The sequence below is a fragment of the Pipistrellus kuhlii genome, unplaced genomic scaffold, assembly GCF_014108245.1.
Source record: "Pipistrellus kuhlii isolate mPipKuh1 unplaced genomic scaffold, mPipKuh1.p scaffold_m20_p_1, whole genome shotgun sequence".
Classification (NCBI taxonomy): Eukaryota; Metazoa; Chordata; class Mammalia; order Chiroptera; family Vespertilionidae; genus Pipistrellus; species Pipistrellus kuhlii.
The window spans coordinates 187,401,366-187,425,039 of record NW_023425404.1 but is presented as its reverse complement, the minus strand read 5'-3'; the positions used below and the strand labels follow the sequence as shown (position 1 = coordinate 187,425,039).

General features: G+C 38.3%; 1 protein-coding gene and 1 long non-coding RNA gene across 2 annotated transcripts; both read right to left on the bottom strand.

Annotated features, from left to right (window-relative positions):
* Positions 1 to 4,812: 4,812 nt before the first annotated feature.
* Positions 4,813 to 23,044, bottom strand: LOC123652404. The gene is made up of 3 exons (XR_006741744.1): positions 23,033 to 23,044; positions 10,272 to 10,277; positions 4,813 to 4,925 (listed from the first exon to the last, which is right to left on the bottom strand). It is a non-coding gene; the product is annotated as an uncharacterized LOC123652404 (long non-coding RNA).
* Positions 4,918 to 5,968, bottom strand: LOC118725182 (basigin-like). The gene has a single exon (XM_036448759.2). The coding sequence runs from the start codon at positions 5,925 to 5,927 to the stop codon at positions 5,124 to 5,126; it is 804 nt and encodes a 267-aa protein (XP_036304652.1). The 5' UTR covers positions 5,928 to 5,968; the 3' UTR covers positions 4,918 to 5,123.
* Positions 23,045 to 23,674: the final 630 nt, after the last annotated feature.

Genomic DNA, 23,674 nt, shown 5'->3' with positions numbered 1-23,674 from the left:
AGTAGGAAATTGTAATCACAGGTAGACAGACTGAACTGGGAGTATAGACTTGCCGGTAGTCTTTTGCTATCATGTCATTTTACTTTGTCCTGACTATACCCATAGGAGGGAGGTACTATTATTGATGTCCATTTTACAAAAGAGGGGAAATAGGCTTAGAGATGCAATATGCATTTCAAGCTTTTAGTACTAATAAGTAGAAAATCTATTCTCCAAAACTCATCGGTCTTTCTCTAGAATTTAAGCTCTTAACTATCAGAGGTTAGAGATGCTCAGAAAAAGTGGCTCTAATATTAGTGTTCCAGTCTGGGGAACATAGCAACAGTATCCAAAAATCACAATTATCTCTATTCTCATTCAAAATTATCATCTAAGATAGTGATTTGAAAAGTAACTGGGGGTTCCAACAGATAACTGAGCCTCAGTAAATGGCATTGCAGCAGAAATTATCTGTAGCTGCTGGGGGAAAAACAAACAAACAAATAAACAAACAAGAATCTCCTTTTTTAAGTTGGGGACATGAAAACCTGAGTTCATGAATTAGGGTCAGGGTGAAGATTTTGGTCCAGGTTGAAGTGACATGGAAATGTAAGGAGTGGACACAAAAACTCAGAGGGAAAAGGAACTACCCAAGTGATTTGACCATTGACTTGTCATCAGTCATCACCATGATAATACACTATCATCATGAACATACTAAAAGGATGAACTTAGGATTCCAACATTTAGCACCAAAGGCTTTAGAATCCTGGCTAGGAAGGACAACTTTGTAAGAAATTCATGAGGAAGAGAATGGAAAGTCATATGTGTTTTCTGCCTCAAGTCAGGATTGGTCTACAACTAAGGTGCAAGTAAGGCTGAAATGGAACATATTAGTGATCTATCAGGATAAAAATAAAGAATTTAGCAATGAAGAATCTCACTTTCACTGGGGACAGACATTGTTCCAAATCTAAGGGGGTGGAAATCAATAAAAATATAACATCTTCCATGTAGAACATTTGGTTCTGTCCAAATCTTCATGAAGACATGCCATTCATTCCAAAAGGTCCTTGAAATTTGGTCTTGTCCAACATGTTCATGAGCATATTTGGGCCATACCAAATGGTACTTGCTATTTGGTTCTTCCCAAAATATCTACACTTATAAAACCTCACTAGGTTCAAATAGCCTGCAACATTTATTTAACCCTTTGGTTTATAGATTAATACCTTTAAAAAAATACTGTACTAGCATGTCTTTTTGGTCCGATAATTGTGTCGTGACTGTATTGCTAATAAAAGCTCTTCTTGCCTCTGTATCTTAGTTATTGTAGTAATGGCACATGGGGTTAGATAGATGGGTCAGCTTGGACCAAAAATCTCCATGGACATTTTGGACCACATTTCAAGGACCTTTTGGCATGGACCAAATGTCTCCATAAATGTTTCAGACAGAACCAAATGTCCACTACTCTAACATCCCAGCAATACATCCATTCACCAATCATTCATTCATCCATTCAATTACTAATTACTGAATGTCTGCTCTTTGCCTGGTATTATGCTAAGTCCTCCACATTCAGAAAAAGAACACGCCAAACCTGATCTCTGCCTTTATTGGACTTACTAACAAAATAACACTAGAGAACACTTTCTACAATGGAGTGATTGATGGATCACAGAGAACACAGGCATCCCTGGACTGGCTGTTTAAGTGCAGGGGTGTCCCTTGCTATAAATAATGCAATAAAAATGTATAGCAGAGATACACAATCTTGCTTAGGAGAATAGTAAAGCCTCCCAGAGGAAGAGCCATGGAAGCAGAGACCTTGATTTGGAGAGAGGGGAGGAAGGTAAGTGTTAAAAAGTTCCAGTTAGAATAAATAGCCTGTGCAAAAGCCTGGAACTGACACAGCACACTGAAAAAACTAGGAGAAGGCTGGGGTGGCTGGAGTTTGACCAGAATAGCATCTCACCTCTGTGACCTTAGAGGCAGGAGAGAATTTCTTAGAGGCAGAACATAGGGTATGGTTTGTGTGGGTGTCTTAGGAAGTGTCTCTGAAGTGGCTAGCTCAGTGTATCTACATTGTGGGTCATGGAAACCTCTCTACTGCTCTACTGCCTTTTCTGGCTTTGTACTAAACACAAAGGGTGACAACATGAAGGGGGCTCTTCTTACATCTTGAAAACCTCATCTTCTCCACAGCAGGCATTCTCGAGTGGCCCCAAGATGGTATTTGTAGAGCAGTGCTAACTCTGCCCTTGTGGGGAGTCATCTATTAGCAATGGGAGTTATTTCTGTGTCAGCTCCTCAGATCAGAGGCAGCTGGGCAGCCAGGATCCACATGGCCTGGTCCAGGTCATCATGAGGCTGATGAAAAGGGGGATGGGGCTCTGCCAGCTATAAGACGTAGTACTGAGGAGCCAAAGCTACTTTAAAGTCTGTGGATGTTATTTGATTCTTTGAAGCTCATTATGGCACTGAGCTAACCATTTAGTAATCCCATTGAAGTCGAATACCAAAGAGCAGTAATTTGCCAGCTAATTTAAACATCCTGTTTTGCTGAGAACCCACCTCTTATAAAACAATGGAATACCATATACCTGTATTTCTCCCACATTTATATTTAGAAGTATTTAGGTTGGGATTTTTACTTGTGTATTTACGTACAGGAATGATGTTGTAATTTTGATAGAGTAACTACGAACCCAATGTAGGTAACATAATTAAATGTTCAGGCTATTTCATTTATTCAATAAATATTTGCTGATTTCAAATATCTGTGTGGCACACTTCTAAATACTGAAGCTCAGTGAGGAAAAAGATACACAAAGTTTTTATTCATGTGGGGTCTGTAATCTAAAGAGTTTAGATAACCTGGGAACTAAGAAAAAAGGGGGAAAAAAGAAGTAGAAAGAAAATCTGTAAAAACAAGGGAAGGAAGGAGGGCATAAAGAAGGGAGGATGGATATTTCCAGTGTTAAATAGTAGGGAAATTGAAAGAATAATCAGATAAATTATACTTGCCATGTGTTTGATTAATTGGTGCTATGTAGCACACTACTCAAAACTTAGTGGCTTAACACACAACATTGTGTTTTATTATTTTTTGTTAGTTGAAATTTCCAGGAAGATTCAGCTGGGTGGTTTTTCTGTGACCCACACCGTAGCTACTGGGCCAGGAAGATCCACTTCACAGAGCCTCTCTTCTCTCTCTTTTCCCCTTACCTCCCTTCTCTCCTCTCCTTTCTCCTTTTTCTTTCCAGACAGTTTGTCCTTGTGGCTGGGGCTTCTTACAGTATGGTTATCAGAGGGGGATACACTAATGACATGGCAACTTGCTTCTAAGTGTGAGTGAAACTTCCAGGTTTCTAAGGTCAGAGCTTAGAGCATCACCTCTGCCCTATCCTCTTTATGTGAGCAGCACAGAACCCACCCAAACTCAGGGAGTTGCGGCATGGATTCCACCTCTCAGTGGCAGAAGTGCCAAAGCATACATGGCCACCTCTAATCGACCACAGAGTCCCTGCCATGAGGTTGAATGATCAAGGATACCTTTCCTCAGGAGGCAACATTTGAACTGAGTCCTGGATGACAAGGAAAAAAAAAAGAAACTAAAATGTTAACTTCTGAAAGCATTCTACGCTAGGCAGAGGAAATAGCAGTACAAAACCCTGAGGCATAAATGATTGATGTAGTTGAGAAAATCATGAAGGCTAGTGTAGCTGGAGCTAACATACTGAGGAAGAAACTTTAAGGAGATGAGACAGGAAAAGTAGAGTCAATTGGCCATGTGTAGGAATTTGGATGCTATTATTAGTATGAGGGAAGGCATTGTAAACTTTTGAAATTGGCATGAGGTATTTTATAAATTTAAAATATTATAAAGATTCAAAAATAACAGGTGGAAGGGAAGTTTAGAGGCTATCACAGTAATCCAAGTATAAGACAACGATGATGACCTAGACTAGCTTAGATGCAGTGGAGACATAGGTTTGGGTATAAATTTGGGACAGGTGCAAGTGTAGGTATAGATATATAGATGTACAAATAGATTTAGAGAGAAACCTATGTAGTTTTAGATTTAAGTTGAGATGGAGATTTACATAAACATATATAGAAATAGAATAACTTTATGGGTTTAGAGATTAAGATATACACACAGAAATTGATATAGAAATAGGTGTAGATTTGAAAATTATGTGTTTGTGTTTAGATACAAATACAGATAGATATCAGCTTAGAAATAATTATGGGTTAGATATACGGACACAAGCACAGATAAAGATACATTGGAGATAGACGTAGAATCTGTTAATGAATTGGGTAACGGAGTGAAGATACAAAAGAACTCAAGGATGATTTGAGCAACTAGATGCAGACTGATGCTGTTTTCTGAGTCAGAAGACTGGTTTATGGAAATTATTTCACCAAGATAAAATAGCCCAAGAAATCCAACGTGTTTATGGGGAAAATACCACATAGGTATTTACTGGTTTATGGAAATTACTCCACTAATAAGGTAAAATAGACCAAGAAATCAGAAGTGTTTATGGGGAAAATATCACATCTGAGTAGTATTTACTGTTTTCCCCCCCACCTCTTCTCTCTCTCAAGAATGCCCTTCCTTGCCTCTTTCTTCCCCATAACGTTTCTCGCGGGTAGAGCTTTGTGATTGGAAAGCATCAGACTTTGGAGCAAGAGTGGCCCGCCTTTAAACAGGCGTGGCCAGCACAAGCTGTGGACCGTGGGCAAATGTGCTCACTTTTCTTTTTCTTTTCTTTTTTTTTCTGGAAAAGTGGGTCAGCCTTTATTGGTGAGCAGGCAGGCAGGTGGGGGTAAGGGCTCCCATGAGAGTCAGAATGCTCTGGAGGAAGAAGCCTCAGGCCCAGCCTGGGAGGGGGTTTCCTCAGTCACCATGGGCACAGGTGGGAATGGGACTCCTGCTCCAGGATGGTCACCCAGACCCTCCCCCCGCCTCCCAGCATGGGGATGGCAGGAGCAGTGAGGGGGGATACTCAAAGGGGCGGCCCTTAAGTCAGGCTTGTACCAGGTCACACAGACCTGCGGCGATGGGACAGGACTGGCTTGGGGCCAGCATGGTGCCAGGCATTGTGACCGGTGACCTCCGGCTCGCTCTCTCAGTTGGCATCGCTCTTGTCTTTGTCATTCATGAGGTGCCCACTGCCCTTTGGTGGAGCGGAGCCCATATCTTCCTCACGCACGACCTCGTCTGGCTTCCGACACTTCTCGAAGGCCAAGATGACGGTGACCAGCACGACTACCTCGGTCAGGACGCCCAGAAAGGGCCAAAAGGCAGTGAAGCGGCTGCGGAGGCGCAGCGTGATGAAGGCCCCGACCTTGCCCTCGGAGTTGGTGCCATAGCAGGCGTACTGGCCAGGGTCCTCCTTCATGTTGAGCTTGTGGATGTGCAGCTCCGTACCGTTCTCTGAGACCACCACGAACATCTTGCGGGACTGGTTCTTGAGAGGCAGGTCGCCGCTGTCTGTGATCTTGTACCACTCCCACTGGGTGACCGGGGGGAAGGACCGGGACTCGCACTCCAGCACCGCCCGCTCCCCTTCGATGCCGAGCACAGACTCGGTCACGGCCTGCACCTTGGGGCGCACTTTCACGCTCATCCTGGCTGTCCTGCCAGTGGGCTCCGAGAGGAAGGTGCAGGAGTACTGTCCCGAGCGCTCGCCAGGGTCTACCTCGTACTCGGTGGACAGGCCCGGCTGCGAGTCCTCCCGGAGCAGCTGGTCCCCCTTCATCCAGCGGTGCCCCAGGATGGCCGTGTCGCTGAAGTTGAGGGTGCAGGTGAGGAGTGTCTTGGAGCCGTCGTCAAAGATGGAAGTGGAGATGTTGCTCCCCGCCCCAGAGCCGCTCTCGATGCCCAGCAGGGTGAACACCAGAACCACAAGTAGTGCCGCGGCCATGTCCATGTCGCCGTCCTGGTCCCTGTGGCCAACCGCCACCCCGCGCCCGCCACCCGCCACCCGCCACCTGCCTCCACCACCCACCACCCGCAGGGCTCTAAGAACCTGGAAGGCGGGGCGGGAGCGGGTGCACAGGGAGGGGTACGCATGGCCCAATGGCCATCCTCTCTGCTCACTTCTTTAAGCTTCGGTTTCTTGGACCTCAAATATGAATTATCTATGTCATGGGGCTGCTCTGAATGTTCAAAGTAAAACAAATAAAAATAAACTACAGCATGCATTCAGCAAGATGTTTAGTAGCAAGTAGGGCTCAAGAGATGCTAATCTGCCAAAAACGGTTTGGCTCAGTGGATAGAGCATCGTCTGCGGACTGAAAGGTCCCAGGTTCAATTCCGGTCAAGGACATGTACATTGGTCCGTGGGGGGTGTGGAAGATACTGGTCGATGTTTCTCACTCATTGATGTTTCTAGCTCTCTATCCCTCTCCCTTTCTCTCTGTAAAAATTCAATATATATATATATATATATATATATATATATATATATATATATATATATATATATAATTTTTTAAAAAAGAAGAAATGTTAATCTCCCTTTCCTTATATTCTAGCCCAGTGGTCGGCAAACTCATTAGTCAACAGAGCCAAATATCAACAGTACAATGATTGACATTTCTATTGAGAGCCAAAATGTTTAAACTTTAAACTTCTAACTCCACTTCTTCAAAATAGACTTGCCCAGGCCGTAATATTTTTGTGAGAAGAGCCACCCTCAAGGAGCCAAAGAGTCGCATGTGGCTCATGAGCTGCAGTTTGCCAACCACGGTTCTAGCCTTTCAAAAGGCTACTTGTGGGTCAAGACCCAACCTTGCTTAACTCCTTTATAATTTTTTTTCAATCATCTCCATTCCTTATGGCATTGTTTCAAAATTATTTGTCAAGCTAATGCAAGTCCCCAATTAAACTGTAATTTCCTTGAAGGCAGCAATTCACTCTGACTCATCCTCTTTTTCCATAACATGCAGCCCAGTGCTGAGTACTTTTAATAAGTACTATAAAAATCCTTGTTGATTGATTCTTTTTTTTTGTTTCTTTAGATGAATTAAGTAATTCTTTAGTATTGAAAGTCCAGTGAAAAGCTGACTCTAAAACAAGTATTTAATATATGGAGTCCCATGTTTATTTGTGTATTTTTTAACTAAATAAGAAAGGGACTTTAATTATTTTCTTATTATTTTCAGGTAGTTCTCATATTCCGTAGAATGTTATAAATATGAAAACAAAGGTCTTTGTAATGATGATTTTTCCCCATGAAGTTGACTGAAAGGTTGTCAATATCTACAAATTACATTGATGCGTCAGTCTCAAGTGAAATGTATTATATTACAACATTTGTAAATGCTAAAAGTATTGCTTGATACCCTTGATTAAAATTTATCTTTGAAAATTTAACCTTCTGAGATAGATATTTTATATTATATTTTAAAGTATATTTGTTACAAGTGGTTTTTCTTAATTCAAAATGTGATTCCTAGATAAAATTTCACATTAATGTAATATCTTGCTTTCCTCTATCTGTGTACATGAAATTGTTCTCTTACATGGATTATAAAGGCATATTCACACAACTGGAATATTTCCTATTACTAAAAAAATTATGACCATTCATGATAAGATTGTCTCCATTTCTGATCAAATATAATCACTGATATCTTCGTCAAACCATTTTAATGTGAAGAGAATCATATTTTTGGTAGATACTTTACCATGTGTTTTTAAAATTTCATCTCTATGATTTGAGAACCTTTATTTTTAAGAACTAGCTCTCATTTTACTTCATTATTGCTTTTCCTAATAGCTTATTGATCTTGGCATTCAATAATTTCTACCTTGAATGTTTTCATGTTTCAATGTTTCCAATTTAATAACATAATATCATATAATATATTTCAAATAATATATGGACTAATGAGATCTCCTTACTACACCACTTAAATGTTATTTTTGGTATATCATTTTTATCAGAGTAAAAAACTGAGTATTATATAACAAATGCTGCATAAAAACACAACAAAAAGACTATGAACTAAGAAATATTAAGCCAATCCTTTCCCTAGTGCAAATATAACATCTTAATAGATGCTAGAATGTGAGCTATTCCACTACTGAAAGATTGGCACAAAATCTATGCCCCAAATGGATGACTCAATAAGTAAATAAAATGCCTCAAATGCAAAAGGTATTTTATTTTTCATTGAAGTGATGTGGATAATCTGGACCTTTCTTTCTTTTATAGCCTCACATCAGATTTCTTCTTGCCTTGCTCAGGATGCTCTAGAGCAGTGGTTCTCAACCTTTGTAATTCCACAACCCTTTAATACAATTCCTCATGTTGTGGTGACCCCCAACCATAAAATTATTTTTGTTGCTACTTCATAACTGTAATTTTGCTACTGTTAATGAATCATAATATAAATATCTGTGCTTTTCGATGGTCTTAGACTCCACCACGGCAGTTTTCAACCTGTGGGTCACAACCTCTACTGTAGAGCCTAAGACCATCGGAACCCACATGATGTGAACCACTAGCAAGGTCACCTAAGACCATTGGAAAACACAGACATTTACATTACAATTCATAACAGTAGCAAAACTACAGTTATAAAGTAGCAACGCAAATAATATTATGGCTGGTGGTCTCCATAACATGAGGAACTGTATTAAAGGGTCGCGGCATTACAAAGGTTGAGAACCACTGCTCTAGATGCATTGGCCTTCTCAGGTTCCTTTAACACAGGTGTCTCTCTTAGCTAGGACATTTTGAACCTCACATTTCCTCTACCTTCAACATTTTCCAAACAGTCTTCACGAGGTGCTATTTACTTCATCCTTCAGTTTAAATTTCATCTCTGCAGTCAGACTTTCTCTAGCTATTTGAAGGATGACTTGCTGTATTCATAGAGCTGCATCTCATAGAGCATCTTCTTTCCTTCAGAGTGTTTACCCCAATAGTTTATTTTCTCTCCTTTTCGCCAGAATAGAAGCTCCATAAGCACAAGGAATATGTCTGGAAAATGAGTCATTGCTGTGAATCTATACTTTTTTAGCAAGCCCTCTGGATTTTATTAAACAGTCAAAATTGAGAAATAATGCTATATAAGCCCCTTCAAAATCTGGTAGTTGCCCAATATTTACTTTACAAACTATTGATATTTAGCAGTCACCAATATTGAACATCATGTCTTTCATTTTGTTGGATGAGTGAATAAACTTGTTAAGATGGTATTCTAATCCAGGATCTTGGTTCTGACTCCAAATGTCATGGATTTATCACACATTGGTCTGGGTAAATAAATGGAAAAATAAAAGGAGAATGCATTGGAAAGGCAGAATTTAGTGCCATGTCCTTAAAAGCTGATGATGGGGTCTTAGAGACCTATCACTTACTCTATTTCCAAAGTTAAGTGCATGATTCATTATACATATAGAAAAAAATGTGTTGACCATCCACTATGTATCAGGCATTTCATAAGCTACAGAAAGATATGTTCAAGACATGGAATTTGTTGGTGAACTCACAATAGATATGTGACAATAGAAGTCCAATTACATTGAATTCCAATATGTGTGAAATAAAAATACAGGTATCTATAATATTTAGTTTCTCATCTACAAAATGAATACAGTAATACCTCCCTTGCAAGGTTGACATAAGGATTAAATGAGATCACAGTCTTCTAACACACTATCTAGAACAGACTAAATCCCCAAAATATTTGAAGGAGCACATTTTTTTGCAGCATTTTTAATACAAGGCCAGAAATTTCATATAAATTTGGTAGAATTTAGTTCAACTTGCATGAATTAAAAGCAAAAATTCCATTAATTAATATAATAAAGTTGGTGACTCATTATCTCAAATATTTATTAATGACAAACACACAATATAATGCTATTGTGGATAAGGATTTATAAAATAAATATAAATAAATATATGAAAAAGTTAATTTGATATTATGTGGGGCAAAATGATGTCCTTATTTAAGGCTGATATAATGTAATCAGTTTACACTCATGAGCCAATTCTGTACTCCAATCCAGCATTACTACCATGAGGTTTATTATTTTGTATTGCCAAGAAGAGAAAATTATAAGACAAGTTATCATTTGTTAGCTAATTAATACACTCTGCTCATAGTTTTGAATGAATTCAATGTATGAACCATGGCATTATGAATGTTACATGTATTTTTACTTAAACTTTACAATCATTAAGTGGAAGAGGGTTTCTACTTCTCTTTGCAGAAGAGAAATGATGTTCAGTGACATTAAGAATGTTGTCCAGGACTTACAGCTATTTAGCAGTAGTACCTGAACTTAGTCTCTGACTTTTAACTCTAAACAAACTAGAATGTCCATTTGTCTTTCTGTCAGTGACTCCACTCTAGGAATCAAGGCACTGAGTTACCATCATGATTCAACCTCCATAATGAATATCTATTGATTATGTACTATGGTCATAGTATTCTAAAATAATCTGTGTAAATTCATGTGTATAAGACATTGTTCTTTGCTCACTCAAAGATGAATGAAATAATGATGCACACTTTCAAAGGATTTTCTATCATTGGTTAGGACCTAGGAATCCTATATAATAAAAGAATAATATGCATATCAACATGGCAGAACAAGCAGCTGCTATGACATGCACTGACCACCAGGGGCCAGACAATCATTGCAGGAGCTCCCCCCTTGTGGTCAGTGAGCTCCCACAAGGGGAGTGCTGCTCAGCTAGGAGTCTAGAAGCTTGGCTGATGGCTAGCTAGCACAGTGGCAGTGGTGGGAGTCTCTCCAGCCTTCAAGGCAGCACTAAGGATATTCCATTGATGGCTCCCAGATTATGAGTGAGTGCAGGCTGAGCTGAGGGATCTCCCTCCCCCTGAGTGCACAAAACTTGTGCACTGGGCCTCTAGTAGTACATACAATGTAATGAAATTTGTATGTCTATAAACTTCAACAATTTGGAGTCTGGAGACTGTATCCACATTTGGGTCCAACTTCATTCTTAAACATTGCCTTGTGCAGAGTTGGCATGCAATACTATTTATAAGGAGGAAAAAATCAGTAAGGACAATGAATTCCTGTGATAAGTAGACACTAGGCCATCTATGGAACCAAGAGTACAAAATGTCTCTGATCTTCCATTATTTATGGAGCCAGAGTGGCTGTTGGTGAGAGGAGTAAAATTTACTCTAAAATATTTCAGCATAGCCTTCTATGTTATCCTGTCTTGGGTTTGTTAGTTGGGTAAGCTCTAACCCATATGCAGATAGCTGCTCTCTTCAGAAATTCACACTCAGGGGTGTGTAGGTATCCTTCTAATTAAATAACTCCTACTCTAGAATTAGCTTCTACATGTGCTTCTGTTACCTATATATAGATTAATAAAACACATTAGTAAGTAGCTTGGCAATTGTCAGGAAAAAATCATCAACATGAATATCCTATTAAATACCATAATTGATATTGAAAATGAGCTCTCATTGATAAAAAATATTTAATACATGGGTTTTCTATTTTAGAGACATTTTAATCCTTCTATTAACAGGGTGCAGAAATCCAGGAACAGTTCCTAAAATTCCTGAACCAGGTCATTGGTTAGGAAGTTTGCTGATTGCCAGATAGGGTACAATTACCTCTGGCCTGATGTTACATTTACCTTCAGTGAATGTATCATATAAGGTGGTATCAGAGTACCAAACAGAATGAAGAGCTGGAATTTCATTACAGAAGCAATCATGTAAATTTCTAAGCCTTCTTCCAAATAAATATGTAAAAAACAAACAAACCAAGTAGTTTATGTGAGAGAGAGATAGTGATCCCAAACTGACTGTAACGAGGTAACACTTATGAAAGATTAGCCATCCCTAACCCTCTTTAAACTGCTTGGTTGGCCAGTTTCCTACCAGTAAGAATACACATGTCTAAACTGATTTAAGTCCTGTGTATGATACCAATGCACATGGACCAAAACATAGTGGGGAGAGGTGTTTTTGACTATTGAGAAACAGTCAAAGCTTTCTATCATAAACATCCTGATCCAGGCATAGAAAAAGCTCAGAGGTCAACATGCCTGTCTTCCATGACTCCACTCTTTCCTCTGTTTCATGAAGGATCACCTTTAACACTCCCACTAAGACAATTGTCTTTTCTATATAGTTCAAGGTTCCCAGTGAACATTATAATAACCACTGATATACATTTCTGATATAAAAGCACTTATTAAAATAGCTCCATATGAAACCACCCATTTTTCAGAAATCTTTCAAAAGCATTTTTTCATGCTAATGTTTACATATTAAAATATATGTCTCTAACAGTAAGATGCTAATTTTCCAAATTAGTATGCAAGTCTGAATTGCCTTATTTGTGTTGAATAGAGTCATTAATGCATTTTATCAGGAATGTGGTCATGTATGTAATAGTACTCATATCACTTTAACATTTCATTCAAAGACCAGTCTGAAAAATTGACAAGGTTCTAAAAAATTTTTTAAAAATTACACCTTTGGATCAGTACAAAGTTTTGGTTTAATGTGGTAGAAAAAGAGCTATATACTACTTAGATAGTACTACCACTCTATCTATTGGGAACATCAATCATTAACCTGGAAAGAAAATTTGTGCATCGACAGACATTATTCCTTAGCATTTAGAGGAGAAACATAGTGGAATATGGAGCGTTTATTCTTTGTCTTTAATTTTGCATATGGAGAGCACGTTTGGTACCAAGGCAATTCCAAGTTTTATTTTTGCAAGAGGGAATCAATGTTAGTGATTGAATGGGACAAGTTCATCTGTCTACCCAATTTTGAAATATGACTAATGTGGCAAAACTACACTTAATTGGAGGGAACATAGCTATCTGATATCAGAATAAGTGGGATATTGCCAAATACCTTTCTCCTCCCCATCCTCCTTCTCGATGACATCTGGAACAGAACCAATGTATGAACTATCATGTTTCTGAAATGTTCCAAGGTCGCCCTTCTGGGAGTTGCTTCTACTGTCTTTCTTAGGCACAAGTTTACTCTCATATTCAAATGAGTTTAATCTGATGAATATGTTTTCTAATAGGAATTGTGCATTTTAAAGCAAAAGTCTATCATTTAATGGTGTATGGGAGGAGAGAGAAGTTTTTACAAGGCACTGTTCCATATTTTCTAGTCCTGCAAACTACTTCTTCCTCATTTCGAATGTATTCTTGACAGAGCCTGAGGTTAACCCTGAGGCATAAATGCATGTTTTTAGGGAATAAAATGATTGCAACCTCCAATGCAGTTTTGCATTAAGATTTTTTTTTTTTTTTTACCAGCAAAGAAGCATTTCTTAAATGGATGCATTAAAAGTCCTTGGTATAGCAGCAGGCAAAAATGGTGAATGCAAGCATAGGCACAGTGGAGAGCTAAATATATCTCACCTCAATGGACTCTTTGGTATTTAGGTTTTCAGTGATCTGTAAAATGTTCTGTACATTTTTAAAGCTGTTTGCAGGCAGTTCATGTAAGATGGCATAACCAGCAATGGGTTGGCTTTGTAAAACATGTGTATGTAACAAATTCAGTTTTGCTTCAATTTGATACTTTGGCATATTATATTCTTATCTATCCGAGATTTAGAAAACTTTCTTTAGCAGCCTTCCAATTTTTTCTACAAAAGAGTAACAAATGCCTTTCTTGGTCATCTTTTGAATGGTATTCTTACAACAGGATTATCAGAATTTTTTTTTTTTTGGACTACAGAATCCTGAATCAGCAAAATTTGCAGCTTTGCTGCATAATGAAAATAGGTTGGCATGAATCTTGTCTGGTAGTGCTAGCATGTGTAATTTTTTTTTATCTGTTAGGTCATCAGAATATGATCAATGCATGGAAAGAAAGAATCTGTTCCTCCAGAAACACTACAGCGCCTGCTGTTTTTCTATTGCTTTGCCTCCGTGCCTCAAGAAGACATGACTAATGATTTTGAATTACAAGGGCTTGGTGACTTGTCAGTGACAGATAGACATGATGGGCTCCTGAACTAGCCCCATGTTTACAACTTCTCAGTACTGGTTTCTCCTCAGCCATTCAGAGTCAAGATTTCACATTCTTTTAGATGCTCTGAAATGGATATTCTTTGATACCCCCTGTAAGATAGACAGCTGTTGGAAATTGAGAGAGGATAGTGGCACTGATTGGAAATACAATTTCTTTGATAGATGAAAGAATGCTTAGCTTCAAGGCATCCAGGAGAAACAATTCCAACACAAAGGAAAACAAGAACTAATCCAGGAGTCTTCCTTTGGTTCATGTCTGAAGTTCTCTGTTTTGCTGAAGTGATAGTGTTTACCTCTCTGAATGAATCTTGCTCCAGAATCTTGGTGTATTTGGTGTGTGTGTGTGTGTGTGTGTGTGTGTGTGTGTGTGTGTGTGTTTGTGTGTGTGTGTGTGTGTTTAGAGAGTGGGGTTGATTTCTCATGTTGCTTCTTATTCATGGTCTCACTGTGGGCTGCTTTCACTGTTTTTGTTCTCTGAAGATGGAAAGCACCATTGCAGAAGGTGCCCAAATGCTGTGGATATTTACTGTTCTGGCTGCCTCACATCCATTGGTGCTTTCCAAAAGCCCTCATTATTTCCTTTCATGAATTCACTCTCCTGCATTGATTGGAATCTGATGGGACTGTAAATCATTCATTCCCTCCACTACAGGTGCCCAAGGAATCTGTGGAGGCACTGTAGGCTCCTATGATCAGATCCTTACTCTCTAACTCAGTATAGCCAACAAGTTGGTTAGCATATGACTTAAATTTAACCAGATTTTTTTCTCCTGGAATGTCGAATCTCAGCAAAAGTTTCAAAATCTGAAAACACAGGTAATGTTCATTTATCCTAACTCTAGGACACTGTATCCTGGCTGAATAATTTCTCTACCCTTTATTGTTTTTGTTCTGTTTGAATCTGTGTTTGTGTGGTCTAGTTTTCTGTTGTATATACCAATGTTGTGAGCTACCCAATATCTTTTCAGTAAATTTATTTTCCCTCAAATTGCCCATTATAGAGTTTTATTATTTGCAACAACAACAACAAAGCAAACAAAACAAAACAAAATCCCTTAAAGAATATATCAATCATATAACCTTTTTGGGACAAGGTAGTTTAATATAAATATCATAATCAATTAAGCCTTGAAACAAACTCTAACTATGTTCTATTTCTTTAGGTAATGGGCCATTATTAATTCTAGACATCCCCTTTTAGGACTGCTAGAAAGAAATTTTCAAATAGTATATAATTTCAGACAGTAAGAAAATTTCAAATAAAATAAACACCTACTATATGTCACATTTCATATGAGAAAAAATATGCAAGATGAACCAATGAAGAAGGCACTTTTGAGCAGGTTATAATCCAGCCTAGCAGCAAGCATAAACAAATAATTACAAAATATTACTGTAATTTAGCTTTAGGTATTTCAGTATGAATCACTATTTCCACCTCATATTAACTTTGACCTAGTATAACTCATTATATAGATATAATCTACACAAACCAATGTCTTTGTAACCAATATAGATTGTATCAAAGATAAATAGGGAGGAATATAAGGATTGTATATTGCATACCCTACACAGAAGCTTAGCTTATACATTTTCTCTCTCTCTCCCTCTCTCTCTCTCTCTCTCTCTCTCTCTCTCTCTCTCTCTCTCTCTCTCTCTCTCTCTCTCTTTTAAACTTTCTCCAGGCAATATTTGTCCTTTTCCCTGTCCTGCCTGCAATTTTTTTTTTACATTTTCCTTTCTGTCATCCACACTTTTTATTTTCTCATCTGCAAAATGATAACTCCTCCAAGTTTGTTTTAACCAACCCATCACCTTCTCAACTAACCAAACTAACCAAAGATCTTTTGATAACAGGACCCATCATCCTTAGCAGACATTAATGGAATATGAAGAAAGGTTTTTGAAGATGATAATGATATCTGATCTGGATTTCAGTCTATACCTAAAATATGTACATAACCTGGGTCCTTACAAATCTTATATTTTCTCCAAGTTTTATTTTTTCAACCCAACCCAGACCTATTTTCTTCAAGGGTCTGTTGGGAAGATAAACTATGTGCTTTGTAAAATGTTCCACATTATAGATATGTAAGAAAATAGAGTGCTATCTAGGTGGTGGTTTGACAAGATCACCTTGAGTTATCTTATTCCAAAATGTCATCAGTTACATGAATTATTAGATATAAGAAACCTGAGTGAATGACAAGAAGGACATCTTGGAAGTAAATGACATGAAGGGCATCTAAGTTGTCATCACCGCAAGTTCCAAAGCGACAATATTTGCCTTTTCCTTGTAAAGTTTGGTACTTTAATAGTTCTGCTGATATTCTCCTTTAAAAGTGTCTACTTAGATCAGACTAGGCTATAATCAAATACTTTATCCATGACCACTTTCCCCTCTGTCTGTTCAATGTACCTTGTCTACTGGTAGATGAAAGATGAATGAGGTCAAGGCTAGGGAGGCAAACACATTAAATACTGAAAATACTCCATTGCAACAAAGACTCCCCAAAGAATAAACACAAACACACACACACACACACACACACACACACACACACACACACACTACAAGAAATACTTAACATCATCCAGTTGGATATCCACTAGTTGCGCTAAATCTGGAGCAGCAAGTCTTTCTTTTTACTCTTAGAAATTTCTACATCTCTGAATGACATTGGATCCCATTAAACATTCAGTATAGGACAAAAGCTTTGTGGTTTCACTGCCACTGGATTTGGTGGCTCCAAATTTGGTAAGCAATTCTGCAGATAAAGGACACATGGGTTTCGGCCACAGTTCATTATATGGCCTTGTCATGGGATGTGCATATTAGAGATCACCATTAAGCAATCAATGTCATCAAAAGTGAGATTCACACAAGTTAATTTACGTTATGTTATTGAAAATATACACAATGTCCCTCATATCTGCACTGACATAATTAAGTGAAAAGTGAGGCATTTTGAAACCTCCAAGATCAAAATTCTGAAACCCTTTAAAAGAAATCATGACTATGATAATCTCTGGCCCTAATATAGGGGATAAAACAACAAGCTCCGATTAAATATAAATCTTCATAGAGCTTACCAGAAGGCATTCCTAACTAGGCCAGGGTATTGTTTTCAATTAATCTGTCACAATCCAACAGGCACAACCTGTCCTACATAGCAGGTCTGTCTAACTAACACCTGAGGTAACTCTGCCTTTGCATATTTAAAGCTGGTGCCTTCACAGACATCTCTCATCCTCTGAACAAGAATGTCAGGGTGGGATCCCAGGAAGTCTTGAAAACAGGCCAGGCTGCTTCCTCCCCACTATGTATCCTACCAGCCCAGAGCCACCAGATCCCCCACTGGTGGCATCAGTACTATTTGAATGAAAACATAAGATTAAAAGGTGATTTCAGCAGAGTGACTTGAAGTTCAAACAACTCAGGACTACCCACGTTTTTAAAAGAAAACAACCTACCCTCCTGGATATTTATTAAATTGCAATATATAAAAATATAGTTTAAATCCTAAGGGGCCCTAGCTGGTTTTGCTCAGTGGATAGAGCACCCACCTGTGGACTGAAGGGTCCAGGGTTCGATTCCAGTCAAGGACACATGCCTGGGTTGCAGGCTTGATCCTCAGTAGGAGGTGTGGAGGATGCAGCCAATCAATGATTATCTCTTATCATTGATGTTTCTCTCTCTCTCTCCCTCTCCCTTCCTCTCTGAAATCAATAAGAATATATTTTAAAAATAAAATTATCAATAAAAATTTTAATCCTAAGGGGATATTCAAGCAAGAATAAATTTAAGAAATTAGTAAGATATGCTTCACGTGGAACTCAGAGTTGGGTGAGAAGGTCAATCATTTACTTCTTGTCCAATCCCTACTGCATTAAAGATTCTAAATACATAGACTAGAACTTGAAGCTACCTAATGGGTCCAGTGCAGCCAATTATTATAGTTTTCTAATTTTATCAGAGACTCTGATGATTAGAATAGCAAGAGGTTACCTCCCAAGCTGACAAGCTGCACATGGTTTTTAAGCCCAAGCTACAAGATTTCTTTCCTATATAACAGCAAACATGCAACATATTCCTGGATGCCATTAACTTTCTAGGAAAGCATAAAAGCACAACCTGAGGGCTGTGTGAAAGGTTAAAGTAGCCATTTCAGCTGGCGATGAAAGAAACATTGAATTTATTTAGGAAAAAGGGATGAGGATGCAATATTCAAAGGGAAGGACTACACAGCACCAAGACAAGGGGACATTCAGTCAATCAATGATGGAAGTCAAAATATACTTGGGACAGTGAAACAAGAAAGGCAATAGAGGAAGCAACAGGAAAGCCTAGGTTGGGCTGCTCTGGCTCACTGAGAAGTCAGAGAAGAGGGGACCAAGCCCAGGATGAGCTGCCACTGCCCATTGTTCCACTGGTTGCAAGTCTCACTTAGAGGGTAGGGGATGCATGCCAGTGGGGGAATGGCATGGGCATGATCCTTGGAGGGAGAGTACAGAGTACACACTTGGGTCCTTTCTCCTGAGGGTATTTATTTTTTATCTTGCAGGTAGAAATCTTAAGGGAGCTATCAGGTAAGGGTCTTAATAGAAAATTTATCAGCTACCCCAGTGTGTTCTTTCAGGGTCATGGTCTCTAATGATTGATCAGTGCCAGTGCAGGGGCTTATTAGTCAATGCAGCTGGTCCTGAGGCAGCCAGGGCAGTGCCATTTGTCTGGTTTTGCTGCTTTCCTGGGCCCGGAACTGAAACACAACTGTGGCCTAGATGTTATCTTTAGGGAGGAAAAGATCAGAGGTTCTGGCCAATGATACCCGAGGGGGAAAAGATTACCCTAGTGGTGAGGTTCTTGTTTTCCCATTGATCAACATCCATGGCTTTTTTCCCTAGTGAATTTCTGTACCTGACCCATTGTCCCTGCCCTGGGGATTCTAACACTACAGACAGATAACTTTAAATGTGCTTGAAAAGACAATAGCATGCTTTCCTGTTGCTCTCTGAATTAACTCAGAATGAGAGATCCATCCCCTGCTCTCTTTTTTCTACCTCTCCTCTGCAGAGAGGTGTGCTGGTAAAAGCAAATTATACTCACAGATTAGTAGGCCAAATCAGCCTGAGGATTACTTGCAAAAGGGATGGTTACATGCAGGTGATGATGCTTTATTTAAGTTTCATCACTGAATCAGGATTATGGGAACAGAGCTTCTTAGGCATCCCAGATCCAATATATTTTTGTCTCTCTGGGAAACATTCCCAACCTCACTTTTCAGTTTGCTGTGGGGGCCATGGGATGGATATTTGCTGGCTTACCAGCCCACAGTTTCCCATATACTTAGCCATTCCAGGGTCTCTGAATGCAAACTAGACTTGAATGCAGTTGCAGTGGAATGCATTAATTAATTAATTACGCTTATTATATATAATTGGCATTGCAACTTTTGAACAAAGGTGCAAATTTATGAACATCGGTAAAAATACTTATGCAAAATAACACACACACACACACACACACACACACTCACACACACACACACACACACACACACACACACACACTCACACACACACACAAATCCCTAAGTTGTTGGGAAAAAATAAAATGGTTTTAATTGGAGAGCCAAAAGATCTGTACTTCGATATATGATTCCATGTAGTAAACTCAATTTAAAAAGTAAGTTCGTTTGCTTTTATCTAACCCTTCCATATCTTGCTCAGTATTGTTGGTATAATTATCACCAATAAAGAGCTGATCTTATTTGTATCTTTTTTTTGCATCAAGCATTAGTTCTGTGGACAGAAATGGAATATGTTATTCTTTTGTACAGAGACTCCTGCATTACAAACTAGGAAGCACCAGGCCAACGACTTGCAAAACAACCAATTATTGCTTCAAGGAGTCATGGTGCAGCCCCCTACTTACTTGCTGTTTTGCAGGGGAGTGCTTGGCTTTTTTATAGAACAAGACATTTCAGCAAGGGTCACTTCAAAGCAGTTGTAAGGTAAATGACCTTGCAATCAATAGAATGTATCTAGCAATGATGGCAAGGAGTTTGTAATGCAATGGATATGAAGTTAGTGGTGCAATAAAAACTATTAAGATGCTTGTGACATGGGACTTGCATATTGATAAGCAGGCACTTAATAAAAATACACAGTGTCAAGAAAATTTGGATTATGGATGGATAAACACTAGATGGAAAGCATGAGAAATAAAACATCGCCCAGTTAAGGGACATAGACATTTACATACAATTAACTGTTAATTATTGATGGACAACACCCAACATACAAAGAGATCCAGTTTAATATACATTCAACTAATCAAGGAATTAGACTAAACTCCAAGAGCATAGAACCAGTTGACCATCTATCAAATGATCATGCAAATGTTTTAACTTTCTTATTCAGTATTTTTTTCCTTGGGGCTAGGGGGCTGATAGAGCATTTTCCTGAAGCCATTTTATTGCCTCTATTTGGATAATCATTTTGTAAAACATCTTTGGGATTTTAATTGAATACCTTACTCTCTTTCTGTCCTACTGTGAAATGCATGAGAGGTTGACTGAAACTATTTAAAGCTTGTCAACCTCTCATCAAGTAATGCTGGGTGAATTGATCTTTAGAAATAGAGGGCTACATTCTCACACCTTGTTCCTCTGGAGTGGTAATAAGTCGCTAAAGGACAGACCCCCTTTGGTAATTTGAAGTGGAGAAATGAAATTAGTAAGACATATAAACTATTTCCTGAGGGTCATATTTTTAAAAACAAACTGGGTCTGTGATCTTGGTTCTGGTCATGTATTTTCTGTGGTGATACATATTTCCTCCTTTTTCCTCTTGTTTCTCAGTTTGATATACTCCTAATATGCATATTTATGCATTTCATTTTGATGTTTTTTATTGCACCTACTGTGTGAAAAATACTACACGTTCTGAAGAGAAATATAGAAATATAATTTATGATTCTTTCTTTTTTTTTTACGTAGGCATTTACAAAACACACATGATGTATCAAGCAGCATGTGAAAAGGGCTATAATGAAAGTAGTAAAAAATGAAGTTTAAAGAAAATTAACTTAACTGTTCCTAGATGAGATATATAACAAAGCTGACTTAAAAGTGTTTATTTCCTTAGCTAATGATTAATATCATATATTTCACTTTAACTAGTATTTGTTGTTGAAGGAATTGAAATAATCATATCATATTCTCTTCCTCCCTCCTCTTTGTCTCTTTATTTGTTATTTATTTTTAAGTTAAAATGATTTAGTTGTCCAAAATGCAAGATATCCAAAAAATTATCCAAAATTATGAGGAGTGCAAACCTAGAGAGACAGGCTGAAAATCATTGAATTGTTCAGTTCAAATGGGTGAACATCCCAGTATATAAATAAGAACTCAGTAAAGCTGCTATAAACATACAAAATTACTGAGCTAAGTAGTAAATTTATTCTAATAAAACCATCAAAACGGGTAGAGTTGGAGCCCACTCCTTTTACTCACAAATGCATTAAGTATATTGTTCAGTAAATATTTGCTTTAGTTTTGGAATTATACCAATGAATATAAATCTGTCTCTTGCCCATTTTAGGGTAGGAAGAAAGACCAATGTGCAAATACATGTACATGAATCCAACATACCCATATACTACAGAGGGCTCAGTGCAATAAAAAGAATAGGTTCCAAGGCATGAGGTTGCAGGGTCTCAGGACTGAGATTAGAAGGTTTCAGGACTAAGCTTAGAGGGTCTAAAGACTGAGGTTGGAGGTTTCTAGGGTGGGTTGATAGTATCCTGGCCGTCAGCAGTGTGAGGGAAAGATTCATGGGTGAAATGAGCACTGATCTAGGTTTTGATAAGTATGCAAATATTTTTGGATAAAGAGTATGCACATTTGAATTTGAAGAGTCTACATAAAGCACAAAGATAGAAGACATTAATCATATTGGGAGAATTCAAAATGTTAAATATCTCTAAAGTGTAAAGTTCTAAGAGGTGGTCATCTGGAGACAGCGGTCACATTATAAAAATTGTGCATGCCAGCCCTGGCCAATGTGCTCAGTTGGTTGGGTGACATCCAGGGCACTGAAAGATTGCTGGTTTGATTTAGCCAGGGCACATTCCTGGGTTTTGGGGCTCAATCCCTGGTATTGGGGCATGCAGGAGGTAGCTAATCCATATGTCACTCCTTTCTCTGTCTCTGTCTCTGTCTCTCTCTCTCTCTCTCTCTCTCTCTCTCTCTCTCTCTCTCTCTCTCCCTTCCTCCCTCCCTTTCTCCCTCCATCCCTCTCTCTCTTAAAAACAATACAAATGTATTGTTTTGTTTTTTTTAATGTATACCAGAGCAGCAGGGAGTTCTATATTTTTAAGTTGTTAGTGGTTCTCCACAAAATTAACTTCCTTCAGATTTTATTTTAAATTTATCATACACCTATCCAATGGATCTTATAAGCTTGCTAGTTAACAGAATATTCTTTTTAAACCCAATCTTCTTATAGTTTATTGTCCTTTTCCTATCTTGCAAAAAAATCAAAAACAAGAAAAAAACAACACCTGTAGTTATAGTTTCTGTTCCCCTTACCAACTTCAGAGTTCTGTCTTTAATTAATTAATTGGTTAACATTATTTTTATTCAACATCTACTATGTGCTCAACATGAATAGGGGGAAAACTGTCATTTTTACAGTCTCAATTAATATTAACAGAAAGCATCCATACACACAAAAAAGAGATGATTCATAATATACTAAATGTTGTCAGTACAAAAGAAATAAGCCACCAAAAGGCCCAGTTGTTTTAACCCAGAAGTTATGGACATGATACGTGATACTTTATACATGTATTTCCTCATACTGTAAAGCTTTAGTGAACTCATTTGAGGGTAGTGTGTAAACCAAGATTCAGTAACTGCCCTTGCTATATAGAGAAAGGGTTAGAATATTTGCCACAAGCTTCACAGTTCATTGTGAGCATGGCTGGATCTCAAAATACAGCCAACCAACTCTCACTCAAGGTTCTTCCACCAACCTAAGCATGCTCTCCTTTCATCCCATGGGCCTCAGAAGTGTCACTGGAATGAAAAAAAGATAAGGGACATAGTGTAACTAAAGAAACATCTCAATTTAGTAGGTAATTGCAGGTGTTAAGGAAGATAGATTAATTGTAATGAATTTCGTCATAGGTCATAGCTCCTCATAACAAAATTCAAAAGCCTCTACATTGTTTTTATTATGCTGGTGTTTTTATAGATAAAATGTGGTGGAAACAACTTCAATACTCTTCCTAAGTTTTTATGCTGCCTTTCAGGAGGAGTGGGTGCTTGACTAGGGGTCAGCCTTTCAAAGTAGAAATGGCCCAATGCTTTGTTGTTGTTACTTATATTCAGCACCAGTCACTGTGCTAAGTGCCATAATTATAGGCATATGTAAGTCCCACATTAATACCAAGTAGGATTCCAAATTAGGCAAGTGTAAATAATACATGTTAAATTTGGAATAATATCTGCCTGATTCCAGAATTGATACATTTCATCTTGACATCACCAATGCTAGAGGGTGCTCTGAGGTTCAAGAGTCTCCCCAAACAAAGCACCCAGACACGGTGTGTGGAAAAATAAAACACACACACAATAAAACAAAAC